The sequence below is a fragment of the Eubalaena glacialis genome, chromosome 7 (genome assembly GCF_028564815.1).
Source record: "Eubalaena glacialis isolate mEubGla1 chromosome 7, mEubGla1.1.hap2.+ XY, whole genome shotgun sequence".
In the NCBI taxonomy this organism is placed as follows: domain Eukaryota; kingdom Metazoa; phylum Chordata; class Mammalia; order Artiodactyla; family Balaenidae; genus Eubalaena; species Eubalaena glacialis.
Genome location: NC_083722.1, coordinates 105,697,635 through 105,723,316, shown reverse-complemented (window position 1 = coordinate 105,723,316; position 25,682 = coordinate 105,697,635). Strand labels below are relative to the sequence as shown.

Genomic DNA, 25,682 nt, shown 5'->3' with positions numbered 1-25,682 from the left:
GTGTTTTCATATACAGTGTCTTCCCCCAAACATCCTAATAAAATTAACACCCCAGGAAGAGGTTTGCTGATTAAGATCTTGGCATCTGGAGTCAAACTGTTGGGTTCTCTACAATAAGTGACTTAACCTCTCTGAGCCTCAGTTTCTTCATGTGTAAAATGGAGATAAAATAGTGCTTACCTCACAGGATTGTTGTGAGGATTAAATAAGATGATACCTGTAAATCACCTAGCACAGTGTCTGACGTGTAGTGAATACTCAAAGAAAATATCAACTCTTTTATTATCCTCACTCAAAAAACTTGGACTAGATGGATTAGAGCAGAGTTACACAGAATCATCTTAAAGCTGACCCCTTTTGAGGTCAAGAACCCCTTTTAGAATCTGGTAAAAGCTATGGGCCTCTCCCCTCAGAAAAAATGAACACACATAAAGATTCACTTGTTTCTTAACGTATTTGAAGAATGTCTGAAGTGTTAGATGAATGTGTGTTAGGATGGGGATGAACCCTAGCTGAAACCGTCCTTGCCCCCTCCTTCTCTTGGTGTGGCCCCAGATCCTGGGTCCCTCCTTTCCCAAGACCCATGAGACAGAACTGGAGTAAAGATCAGCTTTATTACTGGCACGAAGGCAGGGAGTGTCAGGCCCTCCTATGGTTGAGGGGGGCAGAGGGCTCGACCAGCCAGTACCGATCCTCCAAGCTGGCCTCCCGGTGAGGTCCAGGGTTCCAGGTGCCTCTGGCTTTCAGCAGAAGCAGTGGGTGGGCAGGTGAGCAGGCTGCTAGGCTTTGGATAGGTGGGCTATTCAGGGATGCTCTGGAGCTGGCGTCGGGCTGGGGTTGGCAGGGGGTGGAGGGCGAGGCTGGATGTCCCTGGTGCGCATATAGGACAGTAGCTGCTCTGGGATCTCGGCCAGCACGTCCTTGGCTAGTCGGGCCATGCTCAGCACCTGGTTCCCTGACCGGTCGACATAGTCTCGGAATGGGACGAACTGGGACAGGCACAGACAATCAGATGTGGGTGGTGGACAGAAGAGAGGGGAGTGGGGAAGGCAGCAGTAGGGAGGCTTCCTCTTTGACCCCCTAACATCTCTTTCCAAATATCCCACTATCTCTCTCCCCCATCTTGAGGAGCTTTCTACATTTGCTTTCTCTCCACCCACTTTTTTTTTCACCTTCTGTTCACCCTCAACCCACTCTAATTTGGCTTCATGTAGTCTACTGAAACTGCTCTCGCTAACGATGTCAACAGCACCATTTTCCCAAATTAGTCCAGAGGGCAATGATTGTCAGCCTCATCTTGCTGACTCCTCTTTAGCTTTCTATTACATTTGACCATAATCTTCCTGAACACTTCCCACTCTTGACACATTACATTCTTCTAGATTCTCCTACCTTTCTGGATGCCTTTCCCCCCACCCCTACCCCCAGTCCTCTGGGTCTACCTAATCTCTAAATCTGGTGCCTTCTCTCTCTCAGTTCTCTTCCTAGGTGATTTCATACACTTCTGTGACTTTACAAACTGTTCCCTGGATTAAGAGATACAAACTACTATGTATAAAATAGATAAGCAACAAGGATATATTGTATAACACAGGGAATTATAGCTTTTATCTTGTAATAACTTTCAATGGAGTATAAACTAAATATACTGAATCACTATGCTGTATACCTGAAACATATTGTAAATCAACTATACTTCAATTTAAAAAAAAAAAAACCTGTTCCCTGATGACTCCCCAATTTATACATCCATCCCTGACCTCTTTTTTAAGGCCCAGAGCCACATATTTAGTTGTCCATATCACATCTCCTTTCATTTGTCTTAGATACCTCAAGCCCAATGTGTTTACAACGGAATTCTAGGCTTGTCTGCCAAATCTGCTCCTCCTCCAGCTTTCTCTTTCCCAGTAAATGGGACTATCACTCACCCAGTGGCTCAGTATAGAAAACTGAGAATCATCCTTGAAGCCCCCATCACTCCCTGTCACCATTTAATCAAATCTTCAACTCTTGGAAATTTTTCTTAAATAATCTTTTGACCCTGCTTCTTCTCTCCATCCTTACTGCTTCCATTCCCATCCAAATCCCCTGTACTACTTCAAAGGCTTCCTCATTAACGGGTCTACCTGCCTTCTCTCTTGCCCTGCTATATAGTCCACCGTCCTGCAGCATCTCTGCATGTCTTAAAATGGAAGTCTGACCACCCCACTTCTCTACGTAAAATCCTTCAAGAGCTTTTCATTTCTTTTAGAACAAAGCTCTAAGCTTCACCATGACTGGCAAGGCCTTGGCTTCCTCTTCCTCTCACTCCCTGTGATCCTGCCACCCTGGCCTCTTGCCTTCTCCATGATTGGGCAAGTTCTTTTGAGCCTAAGGACCTTCTCACGTGCTGCTTCTCTACCTGTAATGCTTATACCCTCCTTTAGATTTCAGCTCAAACGTCATTTCCTCGTAGTAGCCTTCCCTGACTACCCTACCTAATCAGGTCCCTGTTATAGGCTCTCATTGTGGCATTTGCAGTCCCTCTGGAGCACTTATCACAATCTAATGAGATGTGTGATTATTATTGGTTGCCTCCACTAGAGGGCAGGAGCCTTGGTATCTCCTACACTATGAATCCACAATGGCTGCAGCAACCTGCCTGTTTCTCAAAAAGAATTTGTTGAATGAATGTAGGAAGGCTGAAAGAGTGAAGGGAAGAAAGGTAGGTGATTAAGAAGGCAGTAAAGGAGAATAGCTGCTAACTTAGCCTCTCCTTCCCACCGTGCCTTTTGACTCCATGACTTCCTCTCCCTGGTCAGGTCTACCTGAACGATGTCCCGCTCTGCATAGCGTCCCCTAGAGGACACGCGCACGTCATCACCATCCAACTCTTCCATTGCTGCGGAAAAGACACCCCTCAGCTGATTGGCCTTTCCCACACCAACCCATGCTGCCCCCTCCCTCTTAGCTCCCCTTTGGAGTCATCAGGAGAATGCCTAACAGTTGTATCAAAGTCCTACAAATATTAGACATTGTAATGGAGTTATTATTATGCCCTCCCACGCATTCCTTCATCCCAGGAACCTCAGGAGGGAAGTATTTGTATCAACAGCCTCGGTTATGATGAGGAAACAGGTTCAGAGAAGGTCTGTGACTTGGCCAAAGTCCAGCACAGGCATCCATCCTATCTTTTCTATGAGGCAGGCCTGGGTGCCCAGATCCTCCCCTATTTTCCCCAGTTACTGGTCCCACTCATGGACACCCCCCATCTTACCCTCAAACATGGCTGGTCCCACACCGACAATAATGATAGACATGGGCAGTGAGGAGGCCTGTGAGGGAAAGAGGGTAAATGGTTGGGGTGAGCAGGCATAACAAGGGAAGTGACTGTTGGGAGACAATTCTGTGTGTGTGTGATGTTTCTGCACATCTTACAAGCAGAGGCACTGATTCCCTTTGTGTCAGATTATCTTTTCAAGGATGTCTCCATATGTAACTGCCTTGAAATATACAGTGTCTTCCTGTAGAGCAAAGGGCAGGTTTGTTTACTGTCCAGTATAATATCTCACACTGGAACAAAGGGAAGGCATGCTTACTGCCCATTATAAAAGACTCGGGTTCTCTACACTCAGGGTTTCTGTTCTATAATGCAACCCACTGTGGGTACAGGTGTCATCTGGCCCTCTGCACATTATCTTGTGGGAAGTGGGACTTAGTGAATCAGAGCCAATGCTGATAGTTGAGCTACTGCTATTGCTGGGAATAGCAAAGTACTTTGCTTTTTTTGGCCACGCTGCATGGCATGTGGGATCTTAGTTCCCCAACCAGGGATCGAACCCGTACCCCCTGCAGTGGCAGCGCAGAGTCTTAACCACTGGACCACCAGGGAAGTCCCAAAGTCCTTTGCTTTTGTGTCTGCTGCCAGCATCCATGAAACTGGCAGGCTGACTTGTTAGCTTGCATGTAGGGTAAAATCTCAGCCCCTTCACGGTTATTAAGAGTGACCCCTCCCTGCCAAGCCCTCCTCCTCAGACTCACACTGACAATGGCCTCCTTGGTCTGTGTCATGTCAGAGATGACCCCATCAGTGATGATGAGCAGAACATAGTACTGAGAACCATCAGAGATCTTGGCTGCAGCCCTGGGTGAGAGGCCAAGATCAGAATTCAGCTGAAAGCCCAGAGAGTTCAAAGGAATGTCCTGTCCCTAAAACTTCCATAGCCAGCATGTAAGCAGTGGGCAAGGACTGGGGCTTCTGAAGCTCATGCTCCTTCCCCAGACCTGGCTGCCTGCCCCACCTACCATCCCTCCAGTTACATTTATAGAGCACTCACTATAGCAGGTACTGTGTTAGGCACTGGAGGTACACAGTGAGAAAAAACAAATCCATCCCAGTCCTCTTGAGAGGGGATGCTGATCTAAGAATCACAGAAATAGCTATAGAATTGCACTTGTGACGAGAGTTGGGATAGAAAGAGACACTGCTATGACAGTGTCCTGTAGGGGATCTTGACATGGCCCAGGTCAGTGAAAGCTTCTTTAAGTAAACAATGTTTGAGGGTAAAGGAGAGAAGGAAGGAGAAGAGGCTAAGTGAAGGGGGAGGATCATTCCAGGTAGAAGGAACAGCATGGACAAAGGCCCCATAACGGGACTGGAGGAATCCTACCCTTTCTGGAGCCCAGAAAGTGAAGGAAGCAGAGTGGACCATGTGACTGAAATGGGGCGGGGCCCAAACCACACAGGGCTTTGTTGGCCCTGGAAAGATTTTGGTATTTAGACAAGAACAAGACCAAAGACTGAAGGCCTCCTTTCTTCCCTCTCTCACCCATTTCTCCTCTCTCCCTTCTCCCCTCTCTCCCTTCTCCCCTCTGCTGACCACATCCCATTGCCTAGGCTTCTGGGTCCTCAGCCAGTCTAACAGCTGCTCCCAGAGCTCCTTTTCCTTCTCTCACTATCAGTCTTTGAATCCAAGATTTTTTGATCTGAAAAGGACTTCAGAAGTCATTAACTCTAGTCCCCTTATTTTACACATAAGAAAAATGAGACCTCAGAGAGCACAAAGGCCGTGGCAGACCTGGTCTCTTGACTTCCAGTCTCGGGCCCTGTGTGGATTGGAAAGGATGGAGTTGCACTCTCCAGTAAGGTAGCCCCTATTGAAATTTATATTAATTAAGTTAAAAAAAATTAAACATTCAGTTCCTTGTTCACCCTAGCAACATTTCAAGTGCTCACTATCTGTATGTGCCTGGTAGCTACCATATAGGACATCACAGATGCAGAACATTTCCATCATTGCAGACAGTTCTGTTGGACAGTGCTGGTATTTAAGCTTGATATAAAAAAGGAGGAAAGCGTGGTGAGAGTGGAGAATTCAAATAGCTTCAGTTCATTTTGCCCAGGGTGGGAGTGGGCCATGATCCGTTCCTGAATTCTGGCTGCAGCCTCCTCATAGGCTTGGGCTGGTACTGTTTCCTGTCACTCACTCATTTTGCAAATAATCATTGCACACCTGCTATGTGTCAGGCACCAAGTTTGGGGCTGAGCATGCAGCAGAGAATTGGACATTGTCCTGGGGGGAGATGGATGCTTTCACCACTAAGATGCAGTGAAGTTAGGGCTTTGAGGACATGACATCTAACCTAAGACCTGAAAATGAGTAGGAGTTAGCCAGGTGGAGATGGAGGTGGAGGTGGGGTGGGAGGAGGAGGGGAGGGTAAAGGGAAAGTGTTCCAGAGAGAAGGAATAGCATGTGCAAACCAAGATAGTGTGTTCTAGGGGGTGCACGTAGGACCACAGAAGAGAGATGAGGCTGGAACAGTGGGCAATGGCCCCCTCATGAAGGGATTTGTGAGCCAGGGCATTGGGGGGCATGGAAGGGCTTGGGGCCACGGGAGGTACCTCTTTGGCTCCCTGCCGATGCCTGGCATTCCCAAGGCCATTTAGACCTGGAGCTGGGTGACTGGCTGGGGAAGGCCAGTCTGTGCCCCACTTGGCTGTGGGGTGGGAAACAACAAAGAGTCGTCTGTGATCATCAAAATCACAGCCGCACTCTTGACATACGTGATCTACTTTAATCCTCACCACCATTCTATGAGGTAGGCACATTTTTTATTCCAATTTTTAAAATGAGAAAAGTGAAGTTCAGAGACATTAAGTAGCATCCCCAACGGGTGGTGCAGCTGGGGTCCAAGCCCACGCTTGACCAACGGAACCTAAAGCCTGAGCTCTTGATTCCTCCAGTCTTCATTCCAGCCTGCTCCTTGGATACTCCTCCGTACACACTGCACATTCTGGTCAGAGTATACTGTTCACTGTTCACCGAGCTGGCCCTTCATGCCTCTGGGCTTTTCACATGGGGTTCCTGCTGCCAGGCCTGCTCTGTGCATCTTCCTCTGATAAAGTCCAGTTTGCCCTCTGCACCCAGCCAAGCAGTCAGTCCCCTCCACGACTAGGCTGCCTTGGGTCTCTCAGACTCTCCTTCTCCCTCTGCCTTCTAGGGTGCCACCCACCAAGACGGGCTGTCTGCCCATCCAAATGGGTTCTCACACCCCTGAGGGTACCAGCATGTGTACCAAGGGGAACCCAAGGTCACAGGATACCTGAAGCACTCATTATACTATATGATTTGGTGGATAAAGCTAGATGACTCTAAGTACACTTAAAACACCTCCCCCCCCCCAAATTATAGCAAACATGGACACAGTATCAGAAGAATGTAAATTTGCATGAATTTTTAAGATAAAATATGGGGATTTCAAAGACATTTTCAGCTTGGCTGCTTTCAGCTGTGCCCCCAGTTTCCCCTAGGGGAAGCGGTTGTTTGCCTTTGCCAACAGGCAACTTGCTGGAAAAGTCTGGGAAGCTCTGGCCTACAGAAGGTAATGATTTGTTTATATTTCTGTCTCCTGCACCAAGGCAGGAGATCTCAAGGGCTGAGCCTAGATCTGATTCATCTGTGAGCCTCTAGTGCCCCAGCAGAGAACTGAGCACACACAGATGCCCTTAGAATAGTAATAATGATAATAGTACCAGTAATAGCTAACACCTATAGCACTTACAGTGTGGCAGGCACTGTTCTCAGTGCTTGACAAATATTAATTTAGTTAGTCCTCACAACAGCTCTATGATACTATTATCCCCATGTACAGCTGAGGAAACAGGTACAGAGAGGTTAACAGTCTTGCCCAAAGTGACTCAGCTAGTAAGTGGTAGAGTGGGTGTAACTTAGCTAGTCTAGCCCCACAGCCCACATTCATGCTACATTCTCCTTTATGGAATGTTCACTGAATGAGTGAATGAGTGAACTTGCCCAAGATAATATTTAAGAAATCTGTTTAATAACAACAAAAAAATGTGCTCAGTTTCCATTATTAAGTGAAAAAATCAGTAGTGAAATGTTACATGTAATTTGACTGCCACTATGGTTGCATAAGGAAAAGACTGTCAATAACTATATATACATCCACATTCCCACGGGCCATATTCTGGGTGATTTCTTATTTAATTTCTCCATCCTTGAAATTTTCTACAGCAATGTTATGTTACTTTTGTAATTAAACTATTATCTCACTATGAATTAGAAAATAACTAATCTTTATTAGAGAAAAGGCAAGTCTCTGGACATATAAATCTCCCTGAAATCCTTCCACTTTTATTCTCTTTTTTTGTTTCATCTTTTTACTTTCAAGTTTTCTGAGGTACTTTGTTTTCAATGGGTCTCTTCTATTTAGCATACTACGGTTTTCTTATTATTTTTTATTCAATCAGAGAAACTTTAGGTTCACTGACATATGTTTGGTTTTAGTTGTCATTTTATTTTATCTGCATTTAAGAAAATCATTTGTTATGTGAGCTGGATTTTCTTTGCATTGTATGTTTTTGTTCTGAAAATTTGGAGTTACTCTTTTGTTTTTAGAAGTTACTCTTCTATAGTTTAATCTGCAACTTGAGCTCATTTTAATCTACCATGAGCACTTACTATGGGCCACACACTGTGCTGATCATTCTTTTTTTTCTTAAAGAGTTTGTGTAATTTCTTTTTTTTTTAAATTTATTTATTTTATTTATATTTATTTTTGGCTGCGTTGGGTCTTCCTTGCTGTGCGTGGGCTTTCTCTAGTTGTGGCGAGCGGGGACTACTCTTTGTTGCAGTGCATGGGCTTCTCGTTGCGGTGGCTTCTCTTGTTGTGGAGCACGGGCTCTAGGTGTGTGGGCTTCAGTAGTTGTGGCATGTGGGCTCAGTAGTTGTGGCTCACGGGCTCTAGAGCTCAGGCTCAGTAGTTGTGGCTCACGGGCTTAGTTGCTCCGCGGCATGTGGGATCTTCCCGGACCAGGGCTTGAACCCGTGTCCCCTGCATTGGCAGGCGGATTCTTAACCACTGGGCCCCAGGGAAGCCCTAATCATTCTTATAGTGTTATCTAATTTTAAATTCCCAATAACCCTATAAAGAAGGTACTATGGTTATCCATTATTACACCTATTTACAGGAATGAAATGGAGGCTTAGAGAAGCTAAGTTGCTTCAGGTCACATGGTTAGTGAGTGGTAGACCTGGGATCACTCCCAGGTCTGATGCCAAAACTTGTGCCTTATCCACTGTTCTGTAGGCCCTTCTCTCTTCCCCAAACTTGAGGCCTGGGTTGTTGTTCCCAGGAAGTGGGGTTGGGGTAGTTTGTTGACACCCTTTCTACCTCAGAATAAGGCATTATGTAACCTCTTTATAACAGAGCCTGGCCAACACTGAAAGTTTCACCTTCTCCCCAGAGCCCAAATTCACCCAAGAGTGGTCCTAACTATCCTTGGGAAGTCAGTTCACTGTCTGGGTCCCCTTAATTTCCCCCAGCCCCACCCAGTTTCCTTACCTGGCCACCTGGTTGATGACAGGGGCGAAGTAGGTGGGCCCGTAGAGCTGCACTGTGCGCAGGCTCTGGAAGTAGCTCTCCAACACGCCCTCAATGCCCGCACAGTTGGGGTCCTCATCATTGTTGTTCTGTCAGGGAAGATGCCCTGCTGGGCTGATCCCAGCTCACTCTTTCCTTTTTCCATCGCTGTCTTTCATAGTCCCCTCCAAACTCCAACCCTGCTCCCCTCCCTGCTCTGCCACCTTCTCCTAGCTCCTCCTGCTCCTTGGCAGGTCCTTGACCCTTAGAAGAAACATAAGCAGAAGAATCTTGTCAACTTGGGTGGGCCAGATGCCAGGGCATGGAGTCTAGGTTCTGGCCATACCATACCAGGGGGAACTGGTGGGAGATCCGTCCCTCGGGAGGCAGCTTGGCCCCAAAGCCGTAAGCTGGGAACAGCTTGTCACTGTCATAGTCCTGGATGATTTCTCCCACGGCCTTGAGGGCCATGGCATAGGCGCTGAGCTGATAAGGACTCATGTAGTGCAGGGAGGTGGGCTGCAGGGGATTCCCTGTAGGGAAACAGGAGCCCCACCTCATGGTCATCTTGATGATCTATCAGTTCACCTGCCTATCATTGTATGCATCCATCCACCTATCCATTCACCCACTCTTTACCCATGTACTCCCTCATTATTTTACCCAGTCATCCAAATGTTCATTTGTCCATCTATCCATCCACCAACCCCTTTATCTATCCATCAGTTCATCCACCTACTCATACATCCATTCACCCATCCACTGGCCATAAATCCATCTTTCAGTCTACCTATTCATCTCCATCCGTCCGCTTCTCCATTCTCTTATCCAACTATCCACCCACCTAACCATCCATCCATCTATCCATCCATTCACTTGTTCACCTGCTATTTCTCTTTCTTTCCCATCCATCAATATAGCCATATTCTTTCATCCATCTATCCATCCCATTCATTCACCTGCCTGTCTATCCTCATATGGATCCATTCACCTGTCCACTCATCCACTTCCCCAACTTAAACATCTGAGCATTTGTCCACCCACATACCAGTTCATGCATCCACCTGTCTAACCCATTGTACTCATTCATTACCCATTTGCCCCCTCTGTTTATAAATCTATTTAGCCACCCAGTCATCCACCCATTTACCTATTCATCTCTCATTACACTCCTATTCCCTCCCATCCATTCATTTACTCATCTGCTTCTCAAGCTATGTAGAGCTATCTATCCTTTCAACTTTCTTTGATCCATTTACCCACTTATTTTTCTGTACCCTCTCCCACCATTACACCCAGTAATCTCCTCACGACACTCCTGCCCCAGGATGAGCCTGACTGGGCCTTGCCTCAAGCCTGGGCTTCCTGGGTAGCTTAACTCTTATTCCCAGGTCGGAATACAGGCCAATCCCTAGTGACTTCTTTAGAATTCCTCCGCACCCCATTCCCCCATCCATGCCTCACCATTGGAAGCTGTGAAGTCAATGGCTACTGTGAAGTTCAGCTGCGTCCTGTTGGGGAAATAGATGGATTGAGAAGTGAGGAACTAATAACTTACTATACCGGGATTTCTCAAACACTAGTATGCATATGAGCCACCTGGGAATCGTGTTAAAATGCAAATTCTGATCTGGATGATCTGGGTGGAGCCTGAGATTCTGCATTTCTAACAAACTCCCAAGTGAGGCAGGTGCTGCTGGCCCACTGAACACACTTTGGGTGGCAGAATTAAATGCCTGCTGCATGACATAATATGCACGATGTAATTTAATTTAACCCTTACTATCGTCCTGAAGTAGTACTTAACAGCTCCATTCTACACTGGAGAAAAGTGAGGTTTAGAGAAGACAAGTAACTTTCCGAGGTCTGCCTGCGTCCACTAAACCAAGCAGGATGTCCCCTACAGCCTGCTTATCGTTTCCCTCTCTCTTGGCTTCTCCCTCTTGCCTGGACATATCTTCTGTCTGGGCCCCAGTAAGGTTACTGGGGACACCTTTGAAAACCATTGGTCTGTCATCTTCCCAGGGCGGGCTGGAAGCTAGGGTTGAAAGGCAGCCCCATAGAGAGAACTAAGATGGGCGGCACTCTGCACTTTATAAAGCACTTTGTAGTCTGCCAAGTGTTTTAAAGTTTATCCTCATGATCTCTTTGGACCCTGACCATTAATGAATAGTAAAACTGAGGCTCAGAACTGGGAGTAACTCATTGCTGGGCTTTCAGCCAAAAGCTTGGCCTGTGACTCACCCTCCCTTGATGTAATCGACAAAAGTGAATTCAGAGTCCACAGAAAAGGAAAGCAGCGTCACCTGCGGGACAGAAGAGGCAGCCCTGCTACTTTGGAAAGTGTAGTTAGGGTAGAAAAAGGGAAAGAGGCACTTGATTTCACCCCCTACCCAACCCTGTCCAATTTCTGAAAGGGCAAAAAGGGGAAGCTGTCAGAAACATTTGGATTTCCAAAAGTATATTAAATTGGGAAATATAACTTAGGTTTTCCCCCAAAATCTGCAAAAGAGTAAATTTCAAAACAATTTCCTTAGGTGAGAGAAAAAATAATTAAAAACAAAACACAACAAAAACTTAAATGGTGCCACCTGGTATCCAACATTACTATATCCAAGTAATCTGTGCCAACAGCTTTCCCATACCCTCAACATTTGTCATGTCATGCTACGTCAGTGGGGATAGAGACAGAAGGATCCAGGGAGGGACAGGGCTCTAGGGAGTACTCACAGTTCCCGAGTTGACGTATTTCTTCTTCTTACATTTCTTCCGAGGGTTAAGTACCTAAGTGAAGAAGATAACAGTGATGGTGAGAAACAGAGGACGGGAACCACAGACTGAGCACACTAGGATGGAGGGCCTGGGCAACCTGGGCAGGGCTGGAGCTCTCACCTCATACACTGTGAACTGGTTCTGGGCCTTGCTCAGCTCTCTGTAGCTGGTGGTAAACTCACCGATGAAGTCGTGACTGCAATGAGACCAGAGGTGGGTAAGCAACAACTGCTGGTGGCTTGGAGCCATCTCTGAAACCAGTCTTTTTTTTTTTTTTTTTTTAAATAAACCATTAGAGTACTGGGAGGTAATCTCATTAGTTTTATTTTTTTTTAATTTATTATTATTTTTAAATTTATTTATTTTTGGCTGCATTGGGTCTTTGTTGCTGCTCGCGGGCTTTCTCTAGCTGCAGCGAGCGGGGCTACTCTTTGTTGTGGTGTGCGGGCTTCTCATTGCAGTGGCTTCTCTTCTTGTGGAGCTCAAGCTCTAGGCGTGTGGGCTTCAGTAGTTGTGGTGGGCGGGCTCAGTAGTTGTGGCTCGTGGGCTCTAGAGCGCAGGCTCAGTAGTTGTGGCGCATGGGCTTAGTTGCTCCGCGGCATGTGGGATCTTCCCGGATCAGGGCTCGAACCTGTGTCCCCTGCATTGGCAGGTGGATTCTTAACCACTGCCACCAGGGAAGCCCAAAACCAGTCTTTTATTTCCACTATCTGTGCCTCTACTTGGGCTGCAGGGCACTGGGGCTTGGGCTAGAAGAGGGACCAAGCTAAGGGGAAGAGAAGGGAAGAGACAGTGTACCAGGGAGACAACTGAGGGCATCAGTTTTACCCAAGGTCTTGGCATCTGTCATCAACCTTTCTGGCTCCCAAGGCTACTTTGGGGTTCCTAGTGAATGTACTACATATTTCAGGGAACTGTTTGTGTTAATTATAGGAGAGGGCAGTACTATGTGGGGCAGTGCTACCTTCCATCCCGGTCCCAGTCGTACACATCAATCTTCACTGTTCTGAAATGCAGGAGATAAACGTAGGCTGGGTGTGTATGATAAATCTGAGACACCCCCACCCACTTAACTATGCACAAATCATCTTCCAATCCACCCATCTGTCCTTCTATCAAACTTCCTCCCATCCGTCCTATCCATTCATCAGTCCATGCACATACCCAACTATCTACTGCCACTACCACTGTTACTACTACTACTACTGCTATTACTATACTTTACTATTGACTTTTTTTTTTTCTTTTGGCTGCACCGCACAGCTTGCGGGATCTTATTTCCCCAACCAGGGATTGAACCCAGGCCCTCCGCAGTGAAAGGGCAGAGTCCTAACCACTGGACCGCCAGGGAATTCCCTACAACTTACTGAGTCTTACTATATTCCTGGTATTGTTCTCAGCAATTTCACAGACTAATTTAATTTAACAATCATTCTATAAAGTAAGCACTATTGAGATAGCCTCATCCACCAGAGGGCAGACAGCAGAAACAAGAAGGACTACAATCCTGCAGCCTGTGGAAAGAAAACCACAATCACAGAAAGACAGACAAAATTAAAAGGCAGAGGACTATGTCCCAGATGAAGGAACAAGATAAAACCCCAGAAAAACAACTAAATGAAGTGGAGATAGGCAACCTTCCAGAAAAAGAATTCAGAATAATGATAGTGAAGATGATCCAGGACCCCGGAAAAAGAATGGAGGCAAAGATCAAGAATATGCAAGAAATGTTTAACAAAGCCCTAGAAGAATTAAAGAACAAGCAAACAGAAATGAACAATACAATAACTGAAATGAAAAATACACTAGAAGGAATCAATAGCAGAATAACTGAGGCAGAAGAACGGATAAGTGACCTGGAAGACAGAACGGTGGAAATCACTGCTGTGGAACAGAATAAAGAAAAAAGAATGAAAAGAAATGAAGACAGCCTAAGAGACCTCTGGGACAACATTAAACGCAACAACATTCGCATTATAGGGGTCCCAGAAGGAGAAGAGAGAGAGAGAAAGGACCCAAGAAAATATTTGAAGAGATTATATTCGAAAACTTCCCTAACATGGGAAAGGAAATAGCCACCCAAGTCTAGGAAGCACAGAGAGTCCCAGGCAGGATAAACCCAAGGAGAAACATGCCAAGACACATAGTAATCAAATTGACAAAAATTAAAGAAGAAGAAAAATTATTGAAAGCAACAAGGGAAAAACGACGAATAACATACAAGGGAACTCCCATAAAGTTAACAGCTGATTTCTCAGCAGAAACTCTACAAGCCAGAAGGGAATGGCATGATATATTTAAAGTGATGAAAGGGAAGAACCTACAACCAAGATTACTCTACCCTGCAAGGATCTCATTCAGATTCGATGGAGAAATCAAAAGCTTTACAGACAAGCAAAAGCTAAGAGAATTCAGCACCACCAATCCAGCTCTACAACAAATGCTAAAGGAACTTCTCTAAGTGGGAAACACAAGAGAAGAAAAGGACCTACAAAAACAAACCCAAAACAATTAAGAAAATGGTAATAAGAACATACATATTGATAATTACCTTAAACGTGAATGGATTAAACGCTCCAACCAAAAGACACAGACTGGCTGAATGGATACAAAAACAAGAACCGTATATATGCTGTCTACAGAAGACGCACTTCAGACCTAGGGACACATACAGACTAAAAGTGAGGGGATGGAAAAAGATGTTCCATGCAAATGGAAATCAAAAGAAAGCTGGAGTAGCAATACTCATATCAGATAAAATAGACTTTAAAATAAAGAATGTTACAAGAGACAAGGAAGGACACTACATAATGATCAAGGGATCAATCCAAGAAGAAGATATAACAATTCTAAATATATATGCACCCAACACAGGAACACCTCGATACATAAGGCAAATGCTAACAGCTAAAAAGAGGAAATCGACAGTAACACAATCATAGTAGGGGACTTTAACACCTCACTTACACCAATGGACAGATCATCCAGACAGAAAATTAATAAGGAAACACAAGCTTTAAATGACACAATAGACCAGCTAGATTTAATTGATATTTATAGGACATTCCATCCGAAAACAGCAGATTACACTTTCTTCTCAAGTGCACACAGAACATCCTCCAGGATAGATCACATCTTGGGTCACAAATCAAGCCTCGGTAAATTTAAGAAAATTGAAATTGCATCAAGCATCTTTTCCGACCACAGTGCTATGAGATTAGAAATCAATTACAAGGAAAAAAACAAAAAACACAAACACATGGAGGCTAAACAATATGCTACTAAATAACCAAGAGATCACTGAAGAAATCAAAGAGGAAATCAAAATATACCTAGAGACAAATGACAATGATAACACGACGACCCAAAACCTATGGGATGCAGCAAAGCAGTTCTCAGAGGGAAGTTTATAGCCATACAATCCTACCTCAAGAAACAAGAAAAATCTCAAATAAACAATCTGACCTTACACCTAAAGGAACTAGAGGAAGAAGAACAAACAAAACCCAAAGTTAGTAGAAGGAAAGAAACCATAAACATCAGAGCAGAAATAAATGAAATAGAAACAAAGAAAACAATAGCAAAGATCAATAAAACTAAAAGCTGGTTCTTTGAGAAGATAAACAAAATTGATAAACCTTTAGCCAGACTCATCAAGAAAAAGAGGGAGAGGACTCAAATCAATAAAATTAGAAATGAAAAAGGAGAAGTTACAATGGACCCCGCAGAAATACAAAGCATCCTAGGAGACTACTACAAGCAACTCTATGCCAATAAAATGGACAACCCGGAAGAAATGGACAAATTCTTAGAAATGTATAACCTTCCAAGACTGAACCAGTAAGAAATAGAAAATATGAACAGACCAATCACAAGGAAGGAAATTAAAACTGTGACTAAAAATCTTCCAACAAACAAAAGTCCAGGACCAGATGGGTTCACAGGTGAATTCTATCAAACATTTAGAGAAGAGCTAACACCCATCCTTCTCAAACTCTTCCAAAAAATTGCAGAGAAAGGAACACTCCCAAACTCATTCTATGAGGCCACCATCACCCTGATACCAAAACCAGACAAAGATACTACAAAAAAAGAAAATTACAGACCAATATCACTGATGAATGTAGATGCAAAAATCCTCAACAAAATACCAGCAAACAGAATCCAACAACACATTAAAAGGATCATACACCATGATCAAGTGGGATTTATCCCAGGGATGCAAGGATTCTTCAATATATGCAAATCAATCAATGTGATACACCATATTAACAAATTGAAGAATAAAAACCATATGATCATCTCAATAGATGCAGAAAAAGCTTTTGACAAAATTCAACACCCATTTATGATAAAAACTCTCCAGAAGGTGGGCATAGAGGGAACCTACCTCAACATAATAAAGGCCATATATGACAAAACCATGGCAAACATCATTCTCAATGGTGAAAAACTGAAAGCACTTCCTCTATCAAGAAGGATTCATCTATCCAACCAAACACCCAGCCATCTGACATTTGTCCATCTGATCATCCATTCTTCTACATAACCATCCACTTATATGCCCATCCATCCTTCTACCCACTCACCTATCTTCATACTGCCCATTTGTTAGATCATATGGTCAGCCTATCCATCTACTTTACACTCATCCACCAACTAATTCATCCACTAATCCATCCATTCCCTCTACCATCCATTCATCTGTCTATCCATCAATCTACCTGTCATTCCACCTGTTTATCCTCCTGCTTTTTCAGTCATCCCTCTGCCTCTCCAACCAACCACCAATCTCTCATATACCCATCCATCCTCTCACACATTTAGTCATACACCCATTAATCCACCCATCATCTGTCCCTCCACTAATCCACCCATCAGTCCACTCATCCATTCATCTGCTATCCATTCATCCATCTCCCCCTCTACCCACCCACCAGTCCTCTTATACACCCATCCATATACCCATCTATTCATTCACCAGTTTATCTATTCGTCTGACCACCCATCCATGTATCTGCTCACTCATTTGTTCATTTGCCCTTTCATCCATCCATCCATCCACCCACCTATTCATCCATGTGGCTATCCGTCTGCTTCCCCATGCATCCATCTCCATGACCAAAACTCTGTCTCACTGAGTAGGATCCTCCAACACTATTATGACCCTTCTACCTTCATTCTTGGGCCCAGGAACCCCACTCTCACGCCCTTGTCCCCTTACTCCTTAGCTTATGCTGAAGCAGACCTGTCATAGTCTCCATTGCACAATACCCGCACAGGGATGCTGAAGGGCTGCCACACAGGATTCAGCGTGTTTTTCACAACCTCCGTCTTGTGGCAGATGGTGAACCTGGAGAGGACAGGAGGATTGGAACCTGCCTTTGGGGTAGGACTGAGCCCAGAGACAGGGCCTGATACTCTTGGAGATTCAAGCACATATCAGGCGCTGCCTTGAGTGGATTCTGGGCTCAGGTCCTGGTGGAGTCTAAGATGTCCCAGCCTAAGAGCCCTAATGGGCCCATGGTCACAGTGGGGGCAGTGACTCACGTGCCATCCTCATTGCTCCTATAGAACACGAGGAAGGGGTCTGATTTCCCAAAGAAGTCCTTCTTGTCCAGCTTGTTTGCACACAGCTGCATGGTGGCAATATCCTATGGATGAAATAGGGCTATTGACACTCAAATTGCTCACAAACTCAGACAGCCCACTACAGGGAGTTTGGGGAGAGAAGAGAGCCTCCTGGGTCTAGTATGTGGCCCTTACTGACCCGACAATTGCTAAGCTCCTCTGCGGTCAGCAATATGGTCCCACACTTCTTGCCTGGTACACCCCTGGAAGCAGAAAAAGCCTCTTTGTGAGGGGAGGGGGGAGAGTAGGAAATAAGAATTGGGGTGGCCAATCTGGGATTGGGTAGGTCAGGGGATCCAATCTGTCATTGACTGACAGTCCCGAGTATGTCCACCTCTGTCCTAGGTGGCTTCTGGTGGGGAAAGACCTGACTTTGACTGGGGAAGGTTTCTAGTCTGGAAGGAAGGGGTTAACCTAGCCTACATGGACATCTCATAATGGTAGCATAGGAAAGAAATAGGATTTAGAGTTCTGGGCAAGTTATTTTCCCTTTCTTTGGGCCCTGGTTTTCTCTTTATTTAATGGGAATCTTGCCCACCTCTCAGGGTTGTGAAGAGATCAGAATGAATGCATGGAAGGAAAAGCAGTTGGTAAGCTTGGTAGATATGAAGGTGGTTCTCTTTCTCAAAGAAGACTCTTCATCTACGATACACCAGACACTGTTCTAGGTATGAATTGGCCAGTTGGCACTTTCCAGCTCTGCTAGACCCTGCCTTCAGGGAACTTCCAGGGGAAGGTGGGATGTCAAAGCCAATAGGCAAGTAGAGCGTGATGTAGCAATCCTAACGAGGGAGAGGAATTTCTATCCAGATCTGGGGCAAAAGGGCTGGTTTGTTAGGTCAAAGATGCTGTGCTTTCTGAAGACTGTGAAGAGTGAGATCAAAAAGTCCAGGGCAGCCTTATCTTCTTCTGACCCAAAAAGGGACACTTCCATGTGCCTGAAGGGTGCATACCAGGACACCCATCCCCAACTTGCCTTGGGTCTCCAAGCAGTCAGGGACGCTGTTGTTATGGGCCTGCAAACCCTAACCCCCAAGGAATCCAAAGTATGGTAGAGAGGAAGCTAGGTTAGGAGTATTCTCAGTTCAAGTTTTGACTCCAGCTTGCTATGTGGTTTTCCCCATCTTTAAAATGAGAATTTGAACCATTTCTTTGGCTCCTTTGATCTCTGACTCTCTGTGCTGTAAAAAGACAGAGTGTAATGAGTACAGGGACTCTTCACCTGCACATTCAGAACCGAGTCGCTGATCCTACTGCCTTCTCACTGTTCTTTGCTTCCTTAATGTTCTCCCTCATCACCCAGTGTGAATTCCAGTCACTCTGGACTATAATAATCACTCCCTTGCATCCTACTTCTTTTCCCTTGCCCTCTCTCACTTCTATATACTTATCTGGCAGAACCACAGCCCTAGTTAAATCCAATTCTCTGCCTAACCCGTATCACACCTGTGCAACTGAATATGGCCAGAGGAAAACACACATTCGTGCTAATTGCTTTCATTTTAAATGTGTGACCACAAACCTCAAGAGGGTCCTTAATCATACTGTACACCCCGAGTCCCTTCACTTTTCCAGTTCTGCGAGATGGCAGTTTCACTCTCCCTCCTCCCTCCTCAACCCAAAAAGCCTCCTCCTCCACCCTCACTCTCAGCCAATGACCTTGTTTCCTACTTCACTGACAAAACTGAAGCAACCAGAAGAGAATGTCCACAGACCCACCACGCACCTACCCTGCCTCCAGTATCTTCTCCAACACGAGGCCTTCCTACCGTTGCTATAAATGACTATCCATGTGCCTATTTACCCCTCCACTGTGTGTTACTTTCCACACCCTCCCTCTTGCCTGCACAGGGACGTCACTCTATCAACTCTCCCCCCTTTTTTTCTCTTTTGGCCAAGCCACACGTTATGTGGGATCTTAGTTCCCCAACCAGGGATTGAACCCGCACCCCCTGCATTGGAAGCGTGGAGTCTTAACCACTGGACCGCCAGGGAAGTCCCTCCCCTCTTTTTATTATGTCAAATTTTCAGTTTCTACTGGATCATTCCCATTAGCATACAAATATGGTATAATTTTTCTCATGTTAAAATATTACAAACCTATTCTTGCTCTCACTTCCCTCTCCAGCCACCCCTCCTTTTCTCTTCTCCTCTTCGCAGCAAAACTGCTTGAAAAATTCCTAATTCCCATTTCTCTCTTCCATTCTCTTCTAAACCTCCCCAACCAGGCTGTCACTCCCATCTCTCCTTCAAAACTCTGCTTGTCAGCGTCACCGGCGACCTCCATCTGGCTAAATCCAATGGCCAGTTCCCGATCCTCACCCTACCTGACCTGCAGCAGCATTTGACATGGTTGGCTGCTGTCTTGTCCTTGATACACATCCTTCACTTTGCTGCCAGGACAAGGACAGCACTACCTGCTCTCGGTTACCCTCCCATTTCACTAATGATCCTTCTCAGCCTCCCTTTCTAGCTCCAATTCGTGGAGTCCTGGATCTTCCCTCTCTCCTCGCTCCCTTAGTGATCTCATCTAATCTCATGCCCTTAAAGGGCACCTAAGATTCACGTTTCTTATTGCCTATTTGACATGTCCACTCAGATGTCTAATAAAAATTATGAAATTCAACATGTCAGACTGAACTCCTGGTTGACTTCCTCCCACAGCTTACTCCTCCCTCACTTTTTAAAAAAATATATCATTTACGGCAACTCCATCTTTCCATTTGTTCAGGCCAAAGGCCTTGGTATCATCCTCGACTCCTCTTATCCTCTCACATCCATATTCAATCTGTCAGGAATCTGTTGGCTCCACCTTCAAGATATATCATATCCAGAATCTGACCAATTCTCCCCTCCTTCACTGCTAGCACCGTGGATTACTTCTACCTTTGTCCACCCAAGGTTTAGTCTCAACCCGGCAGCATCCTTTGAAAGCAAGTCAGATCATATCAATCCTCTGCTCAGAACCCTCCAGTGACTTCCAACTCAGAGTAAAAACTAAAGTCCTTCCAGTGGCTACAAGGCTCTAACTGTCAATGCTCCAAACTCACCTTCTCCTTTCTTCCCCCTGCTCACGCAGTTCCACCCACACTGGCCTCCTTGCTGCTCTTTGAACGTATCAGACTTCTGCACTGGCAGTTTCCTCTGCCTGGAACATTCCTCCTCCAGATATCTGCACAGCGCACTCCCTTACTTCCTTCAGGTCATTGCTCTGAAGTTACCTCTCTAGGAGGCCTACTCAAGCATTCTGTTGAACACTGCAACACCTACCCACCCAGCATTTCCAGTCCCCCTAATTCTGCTCTACTTTGTCTTTATTCCTCAATACTTAATGTCTTCTAATATATTATGTAATTTAGTTATTTATTATGTCAGTTTTGTACTGTTTTTCTCCCCCTTCTGTTATATAAGCTCTCTGAGGGCAGGAACCTTTGTTTTGTTCACCATTGCAACCCAAGCCCCTTGAACAGTGGCTGACATACAGTGAGTATATGCCCAGTAGTGTTTGTGGAATGGATAAATCCCTGGTGCCTAGCACAGGGTATAGCATACAAAACGAGCTAATAAATATTTAGTGAGTGAATGTAATGTAAATTCCAGAGAACTTGATTTAGTGAGGAAAGCTTCCTGGAGGAGAAAGGCTTGGAAGTGGACCTTAAAGGTTGAATCAGACTTGGAAAAAGAAAGAAAAGGGTGAGGAAAGAGAGACAGAAGATCCATCAGGCCTGAGACTGACTTGAGCAAAGCCCTGGAGGTTGGATTTTCCCAGGAGGGTGATGGAAGCTATTGAAGGCCCCTGACCAGGGGAATCCCAGCCTCCATCAATACCGGGTCAGCTGTGTCTTTAGGAGGAGAATTTGGAGGCCCACCCTTCCCCCGCTCCCCTTCAGGTTCAGCTCACGTGAGGGGTCGCTCTACTCGGCTGCCCTGGCCTCCGATCACCTCTCCCAGGGCCAGGAACGCTTGTCCCAGGAAATCCTGCGCCGGGATACAGAGTCAGCGGGGCGAGGACCGGCTGGCGGCGCAGAGTCCCAGCCCAGCCCTGGTGACGCTGCTGCACTGACCACGGCGACTGGAGGCAGCGGAACCACGCGGCCGGGGCTTTAAAGGAGGCGCGGGGTCCCCAGGAAAACTGCCCTTCTTGGTCTCGCCATCACTTTAAGCCAAGATACCATCCCACCCGTCACCTTTCACACACCACACATGTCGCCCCCGCCCAGCCCCGTTCAGCCTCACCTTCTGAGGGTCCCAGCAGCAGTCGAGAAGGAAGAGTAGCAGTGAGTAAGAGGCACAGGCGGGAAACCGAGGCAGGAGCAGGAGAGGAGGGCAGGGAGGGCAGGTTCGGGGCCGAAGAAGGTCGAGTCGGGTTTGAGGGGGAGGAGGGTTCTAAGGAGGGTCGTTTAACACACACTGAGCGCCGCCTGTGTGCCCAGCCAGCCCATGAGTGAACGGTCGCTCACCGGTTTGGAGATGTTGGTTCTGGAGTCGACGTTGTACCTGGGAAGAGAGTGGGACCAACATGGGGCGGGGCTGGTGGGAGAGCCTGGAAAAGGAGTCGGATTTCGAGTCCAGGTTAAAATTGTGGGTGGAGGGAGGGGCAGCCTTGGACCCGAATTCAACCTGGACCTCCTTTGGGCAGGAGTCAGCGTCAGAGTGAGTCAGACCCGGGGCGAGGCCAAGTCCGGGGTCTGCTGGGGGCAGGGTCACGTCAGAGGTAGGGCTTGGGAAGGGGCGGAGCCAAATTAGGGAGAACGGTTGTGGGCAGGACTAGGCCTGGGGAGTGCACTGGGTTGGATCTGACCTAAGGGCAGGGCCAACCTAGACTTGTGGGCGGAGCTAAGGCTAGAGCCGAGCCCTTCAGAGTGCCACAGAACTGGGCCTGGGGGTGGAGCCAGGCCGGGGGCGGGGGGGGGCCGCGGAGGGGCGGAGCCAGCCGGAATTTCGGGCGGATCCAGGTCGGGGGGGGCGGTCCAAGCCAGATCCGGGGCGGGGCTCACACATCGAAGCGCAGGTTTTGCTTTTCCTCGAAGAAGTAGTCGAGGACGAATTTGCGCACGAAGTCTGGGTTCAGCGTGTTGTCGATCACCTCGGTCCGTCCGAACTGAATGGAGAGCGGAGAGTCAGCAGGTGATTCCCAGGGGCGGCTCCGGACTGGCCGAGGGTTCTAGGACTTACCTCCCGCCACTCTTGGCTGGCCCGGCTCTGCATGTAAAGCACCACCACTGCAAGCGGGAGCGGGGGCGGGGAGGGAAGGACTTCAGGTCGGCCCGCACCCCCTCCCCGCCCCTCAGTCTTTCCCGGACCCCAAGTTCCCTCCCTCCTGGCCCTGGTGCCGCCTACTGGGGTCGGACTTGGAGAAGGTGTCGAGGTCCAGCAGGTTCCTAGAGAAAGGGACAGACAGACGGACAGGGGGTGGATCATTCTGGAGCCCATCGCCTCGAACCTGCCCAAACACGGGCACCTGGGGAGGCATGGGGCTCACATCACACTCCCCTCGCCCGTTACTACCTCCGGCTTGGGGGGTGGGGTGGGGTGGGGGTGAGGGGGGCGGTCCGCGTTGTCAGCACCCTGGACAACACCGGAAATCTCCGCCCAAGAACCGTTTCTCTGCGGACTGGACTACCTCCAAGGGCCCAGGAAAGAGGGCTAGCCCCCAGAACTTTGCCCTCCTGGGGCGCAGATCCTACTGGACCCCCGAGACCCGTCCCTTGAAGCCGCAGGCTGAGCCCTCTTTTGTGGTTGGAGCTGTTCCAGGAACCCCCCTTCCCGAGTCCGCTAGCGACTCCCGAGTCTGCAGCCGCGATTTTCCTTCCCGAATGCTGCTTCCCCCAGCGGTCTAGCCCCTCTCCGCGTTAAGCCCCGGAGCTGGGTGGTGCTGGGGCAATGCCTAAGCCCTCCCCAGCGTGGCCCGCTCACCGGCAGGACACGGTAATTTCAATCTTGGTGGCCGGGACGCTGCGCTCAGAGGCTCCGCTGAGCGACATGGCTGGTCGGCTGGCCGGAGCTGCGGCAGGCTGCGAGACGGGGTCCGCCGGAGCTGCTAGGTGCGGCGGCGGGGTCGGCCCATGTGCCGCCGCGGCGCTGGCGGCGGAGGCTGCACTCCCTCCAGCCCTGCGCGCACTCTTGCTGCTCTCGCTTTCACTGTGGCCGGCGGCGCAGCGCCTCCAGATGGCAACACAGCCCCGCCCGGCCCTGCGGGTGGCCCCCATCCCATTGGAGCAGCCTCGAGCAGGCCAGGAACCTTACACAGATTCGAACTCCAACCCACGAGGTGGGAGAGTCCTCCCAGCGCGTTTCCCCGGGGCGAAACCCAGTGCCCCCCCCCAATCCCCGCGAGCTGTCCCCGAAGCTGAAGGGTTCCAGATACCTGGTGGGCGTTGGGGTCGATTCCTCTTCTTGAGCCGCTCCCTCAACAATCTGCTTTTCCTTCCCACTCCCGTCCTCCCTCCCTCAGTGTCTGAAGAGTTACACATTTGCGTGACCTTGGGCAAGTTACTTAACATCTCTGTGGCTCAGTCAGTTCATTAGTAGAATGGCCATTAATAGCACCTACTCAGGGTGTTGTAAAATTTCATCGAGAATAATCCACAGAAAGGATTTAGCACAGGGGATTGTACACAGTAAATACTCAAGAAATGTTCACCGGCATTATTTCCTTCTTGGCATTCACACCGATGACCTCTTTTGTGTTTAGAGTCAGAGGTCAGTAAATGGTGGCTGTTACAGCACTGTGCAAAACCTTTTGTCCATGTCCTTGAACCCGCATGACTTCATGGTGTTAAGAGATGCAGACACACTCTGTGAAGATGCAACCCACTCCAGGTCACACGGTAGGTGGTCAGCCAGGTCCATCCTCCCCACATCACCTACTACCTCCAAAGCCCTGGAAGCCAATCCCTCACTGAACGCAGGGGCTGCAGGTCACCTGTACCAGTCTGCTAAACTTGTTAAAAATGCAGATTCTCCCCACCCCCTTCCCAGCTAAATGAAGATCTCAGCAACTTCAAGTCTGAATTTCAGGCAGCTCTGGAAATCTGCATGGATAAACAGGCTCTCTAGGGGTGACTAGGGCCCACTCAGGCCTGAGGACCACTGCTCCCACCTTAACAGCCTGTGACTACATGTCCCCATCTCACTGGAGACTCTCATGGCTCAGGGGTTAAGGGGAACACCCAAGTCTCCAGTTCCCTTCCTGCTTCATCTGTACCTCTCCCCCCAGCAAAAAGAAGGACAGGGAGAACCTTCTAAATAACTCCACAAAGACAGGAGCCAAATGATAATGCGATAGAGTAGCTGTTCAAAAAGGCTTTGATTTCATTTTGTGATCTGTGTCAAACTGCCTCATTCTCAGTGCGGGTGACCCCTCCTCCCCAGGAGACGAGAATGGAAAGTGGGGGTCTTTTGTGAAGTCTCGGCCTCCACAAAGCCCCAGGGAAACCCCACATAGTTCTGAGAGTTGACAGGAATCCTGGCAAAGACTAAGGTGGGTGGGAGGCAGTGACAAGTAGGGTGGTGGACACCAGTCAGGAAGCTGGGGTGGGGGAGAACCCCGTCCTTGGCCCTGCTCAGCCTTGGGGCTGCCATGTGCATGATGGAGAAGGGGAGATTTCCCCCCACCTTGAAGCACCCCTTGGCTGGGCACGGCTTTGATTCCGCTTAGGGCTCAGGTGAGAGAGGAGCAGGAAGCTGTCATGAGCTGGCTGCTTCATAAGGTGCTGCTGCTGGTGCCCCGGAGTCCAACACCACGGACAAACTGCTCCAGCAGGCCGATGGCACCAGAGGGACTGGGGGCTGCTGCCCGAAGCCCCACTGTGCTGCTGTAGGCAGCCAAGAAGGCTGAGCGCACCTCCTGTAGCCGAGTCTCCCGTTCACTCAGGGCTGTAAGCCTGTGCGGAGGGAGGGAGGGAAAGAGAGAGAATGAATGCATTACCCTGGGGCAGGATCCAACATTCTCATCCTTCCGCCACACTGCCTATCCTTCTGCATTCCTCAGTAGAAGGCCAGCATCTGCCCCGTGGCCATACTACCCTTGTGGTTCAGGCCCCAAATATGTGGCCCTGTTCCTCTCTTAAACTCTCTCTCAGCTCTCAGGCTGCTGTTCCTACCTGGAGAGGCCAGAGTCCTCACCTTCAGTCACTGCATTCCCCGGGTAAACAGCTAGGAAGGTGCTGGCTTTTCCAGCAGGATTTCTTTTCTCATTCTACCTGCTTTTCCTTCCCTGGCCTCTACAGGCACTTATCACAAGTCAAGAAGGGGAACAACAAGTGTGAATTCCACATAAGGCTGTTTGATGACTTGAAGAGTCTTTAATAGAAAAGGCCTGAGATACCAGCCACGCCCAACCTCTGGACTCAAAGTTACACGAAGTCTAGGGGTAGGAGGGACACGGAATTAAAGGAAAGGTCACAGACCCACAT

At 47.8% G+C, this 25,682-nt stretch overlaps 2 protein-coding genes across 14 annotated transcripts in view; both read right to left on the bottom strand.

The window, feature by feature from the left end:
- Nucleotides 1–613: 613 nt before the first annotated feature.
- On the bottom strand, nucleotides 614–23,707 carry CPNE9 (copine family member 9). Of its 7 annotated transcripts, XM_061197209.1 has the most exons (21): nucleotides 23,633–23,707; nucleotides 23,182–23,457; nucleotides 22,606–22,646; nucleotides 22,441–22,487; nucleotides 22,263–22,366; nucleotides 21,726–21,762; nucleotides 21,167–21,243; nucleotides 17,405–17,468; nucleotides 17,185–17,288; nucleotides 16,883–16,987; nucleotides 12,599–12,640; nucleotides 11,755–11,830; nucleotides 11,593–11,646; nucleotides 11,107–11,168; nucleotides 10,327–10,373; nucleotides 9,214–9,395; nucleotides 8,845–8,972; nucleotides 4,021–4,123; nucleotides 3,257–3,314; nucleotides 2,808–2,881; nucleotides 614–989 (listed from the first exon to the last, which is right to left on the bottom strand). In XM_061197209.1, exons 2-21 carry the CDS (start codon nucleotides 23,247–23,249, stop codon nucleotides 804–806), a joined length of 1,659 nt encoding a protein of 552 aa, XP_061053192.1. In that variant the 5' UTR covers nucleotides 23,250–23,457; nucleotides 23,633–23,707; the 3' UTR covers nucleotides 614–803. The 7 variants fall into 7 exon arrangements, with proteins under 7 accessions (XP_061053192.1, XP_061053187.1, XP_061053188.1 ...); XM_061197204.1 differs by lacking the exon at nucleotides 23,633–23,707 and having other exon boundaries at nucleotides 23,182–23,608; XM_061197206.1 differs by lacking the exons at nucleotides 4,021–4,123; nucleotides 23,633–23,707 and having other exon boundaries at nucleotides 848–989; nucleotides 23,182–23,608.
- An 848-nt stretch (nucleotides 23,708–24,555) lies between these two features.
- Nucleotides 24,556–25,682, bottom strand: part of MTMR14 (myotubularin related protein 14) — a 42,869-nt gene continuing 41,742 nt past the window's right edge. For 6 of the 7 annotated variants that reach the window (XM_061197191.1, XM_061197193.1, XM_061197192.1 and 3 more), the window contains one exon: nucleotides 24,556–25,151. In XM_061197191.1, coding sequence (XP_061053174.1) covers nucleotides 24,971–25,151 — 181 coding nt within the window. In that variant the 3' untranslated portion in view covers nucleotides 24,556–24,970. The remainder of the gene's footprint in view (nucleotides 25,152–25,682) is intronic. The other variant, XM_061197195.1, reaches the window with a different exon arrangement.

Excerpts from the sequence above, each read along its gene's own strand:
- CPNE9 (XM_061197204.1), bottom strand. The coding sequence starts at position 23,474 with ATGGGGGCCACCCGCAGGGCCGGGCGGGGCTGTGTTGCCATCTGGAGG. Across the intron at positions 21,244-21,725 it reads GAACCAACATCTCCAAACCG|GATTTCCTGGGACAAGCGTT; the intron begins GTGAGCGACCGT and ends ATCCCGGCGCAG. Across the intron at positions 4,124-8,844 it reads GTCATCAACCAGGTGGCCAG|GGCTGCAGCCAAGATCTCTG; the intron begins GTAAGGAAACTG and ends CCTCTCACCCAG.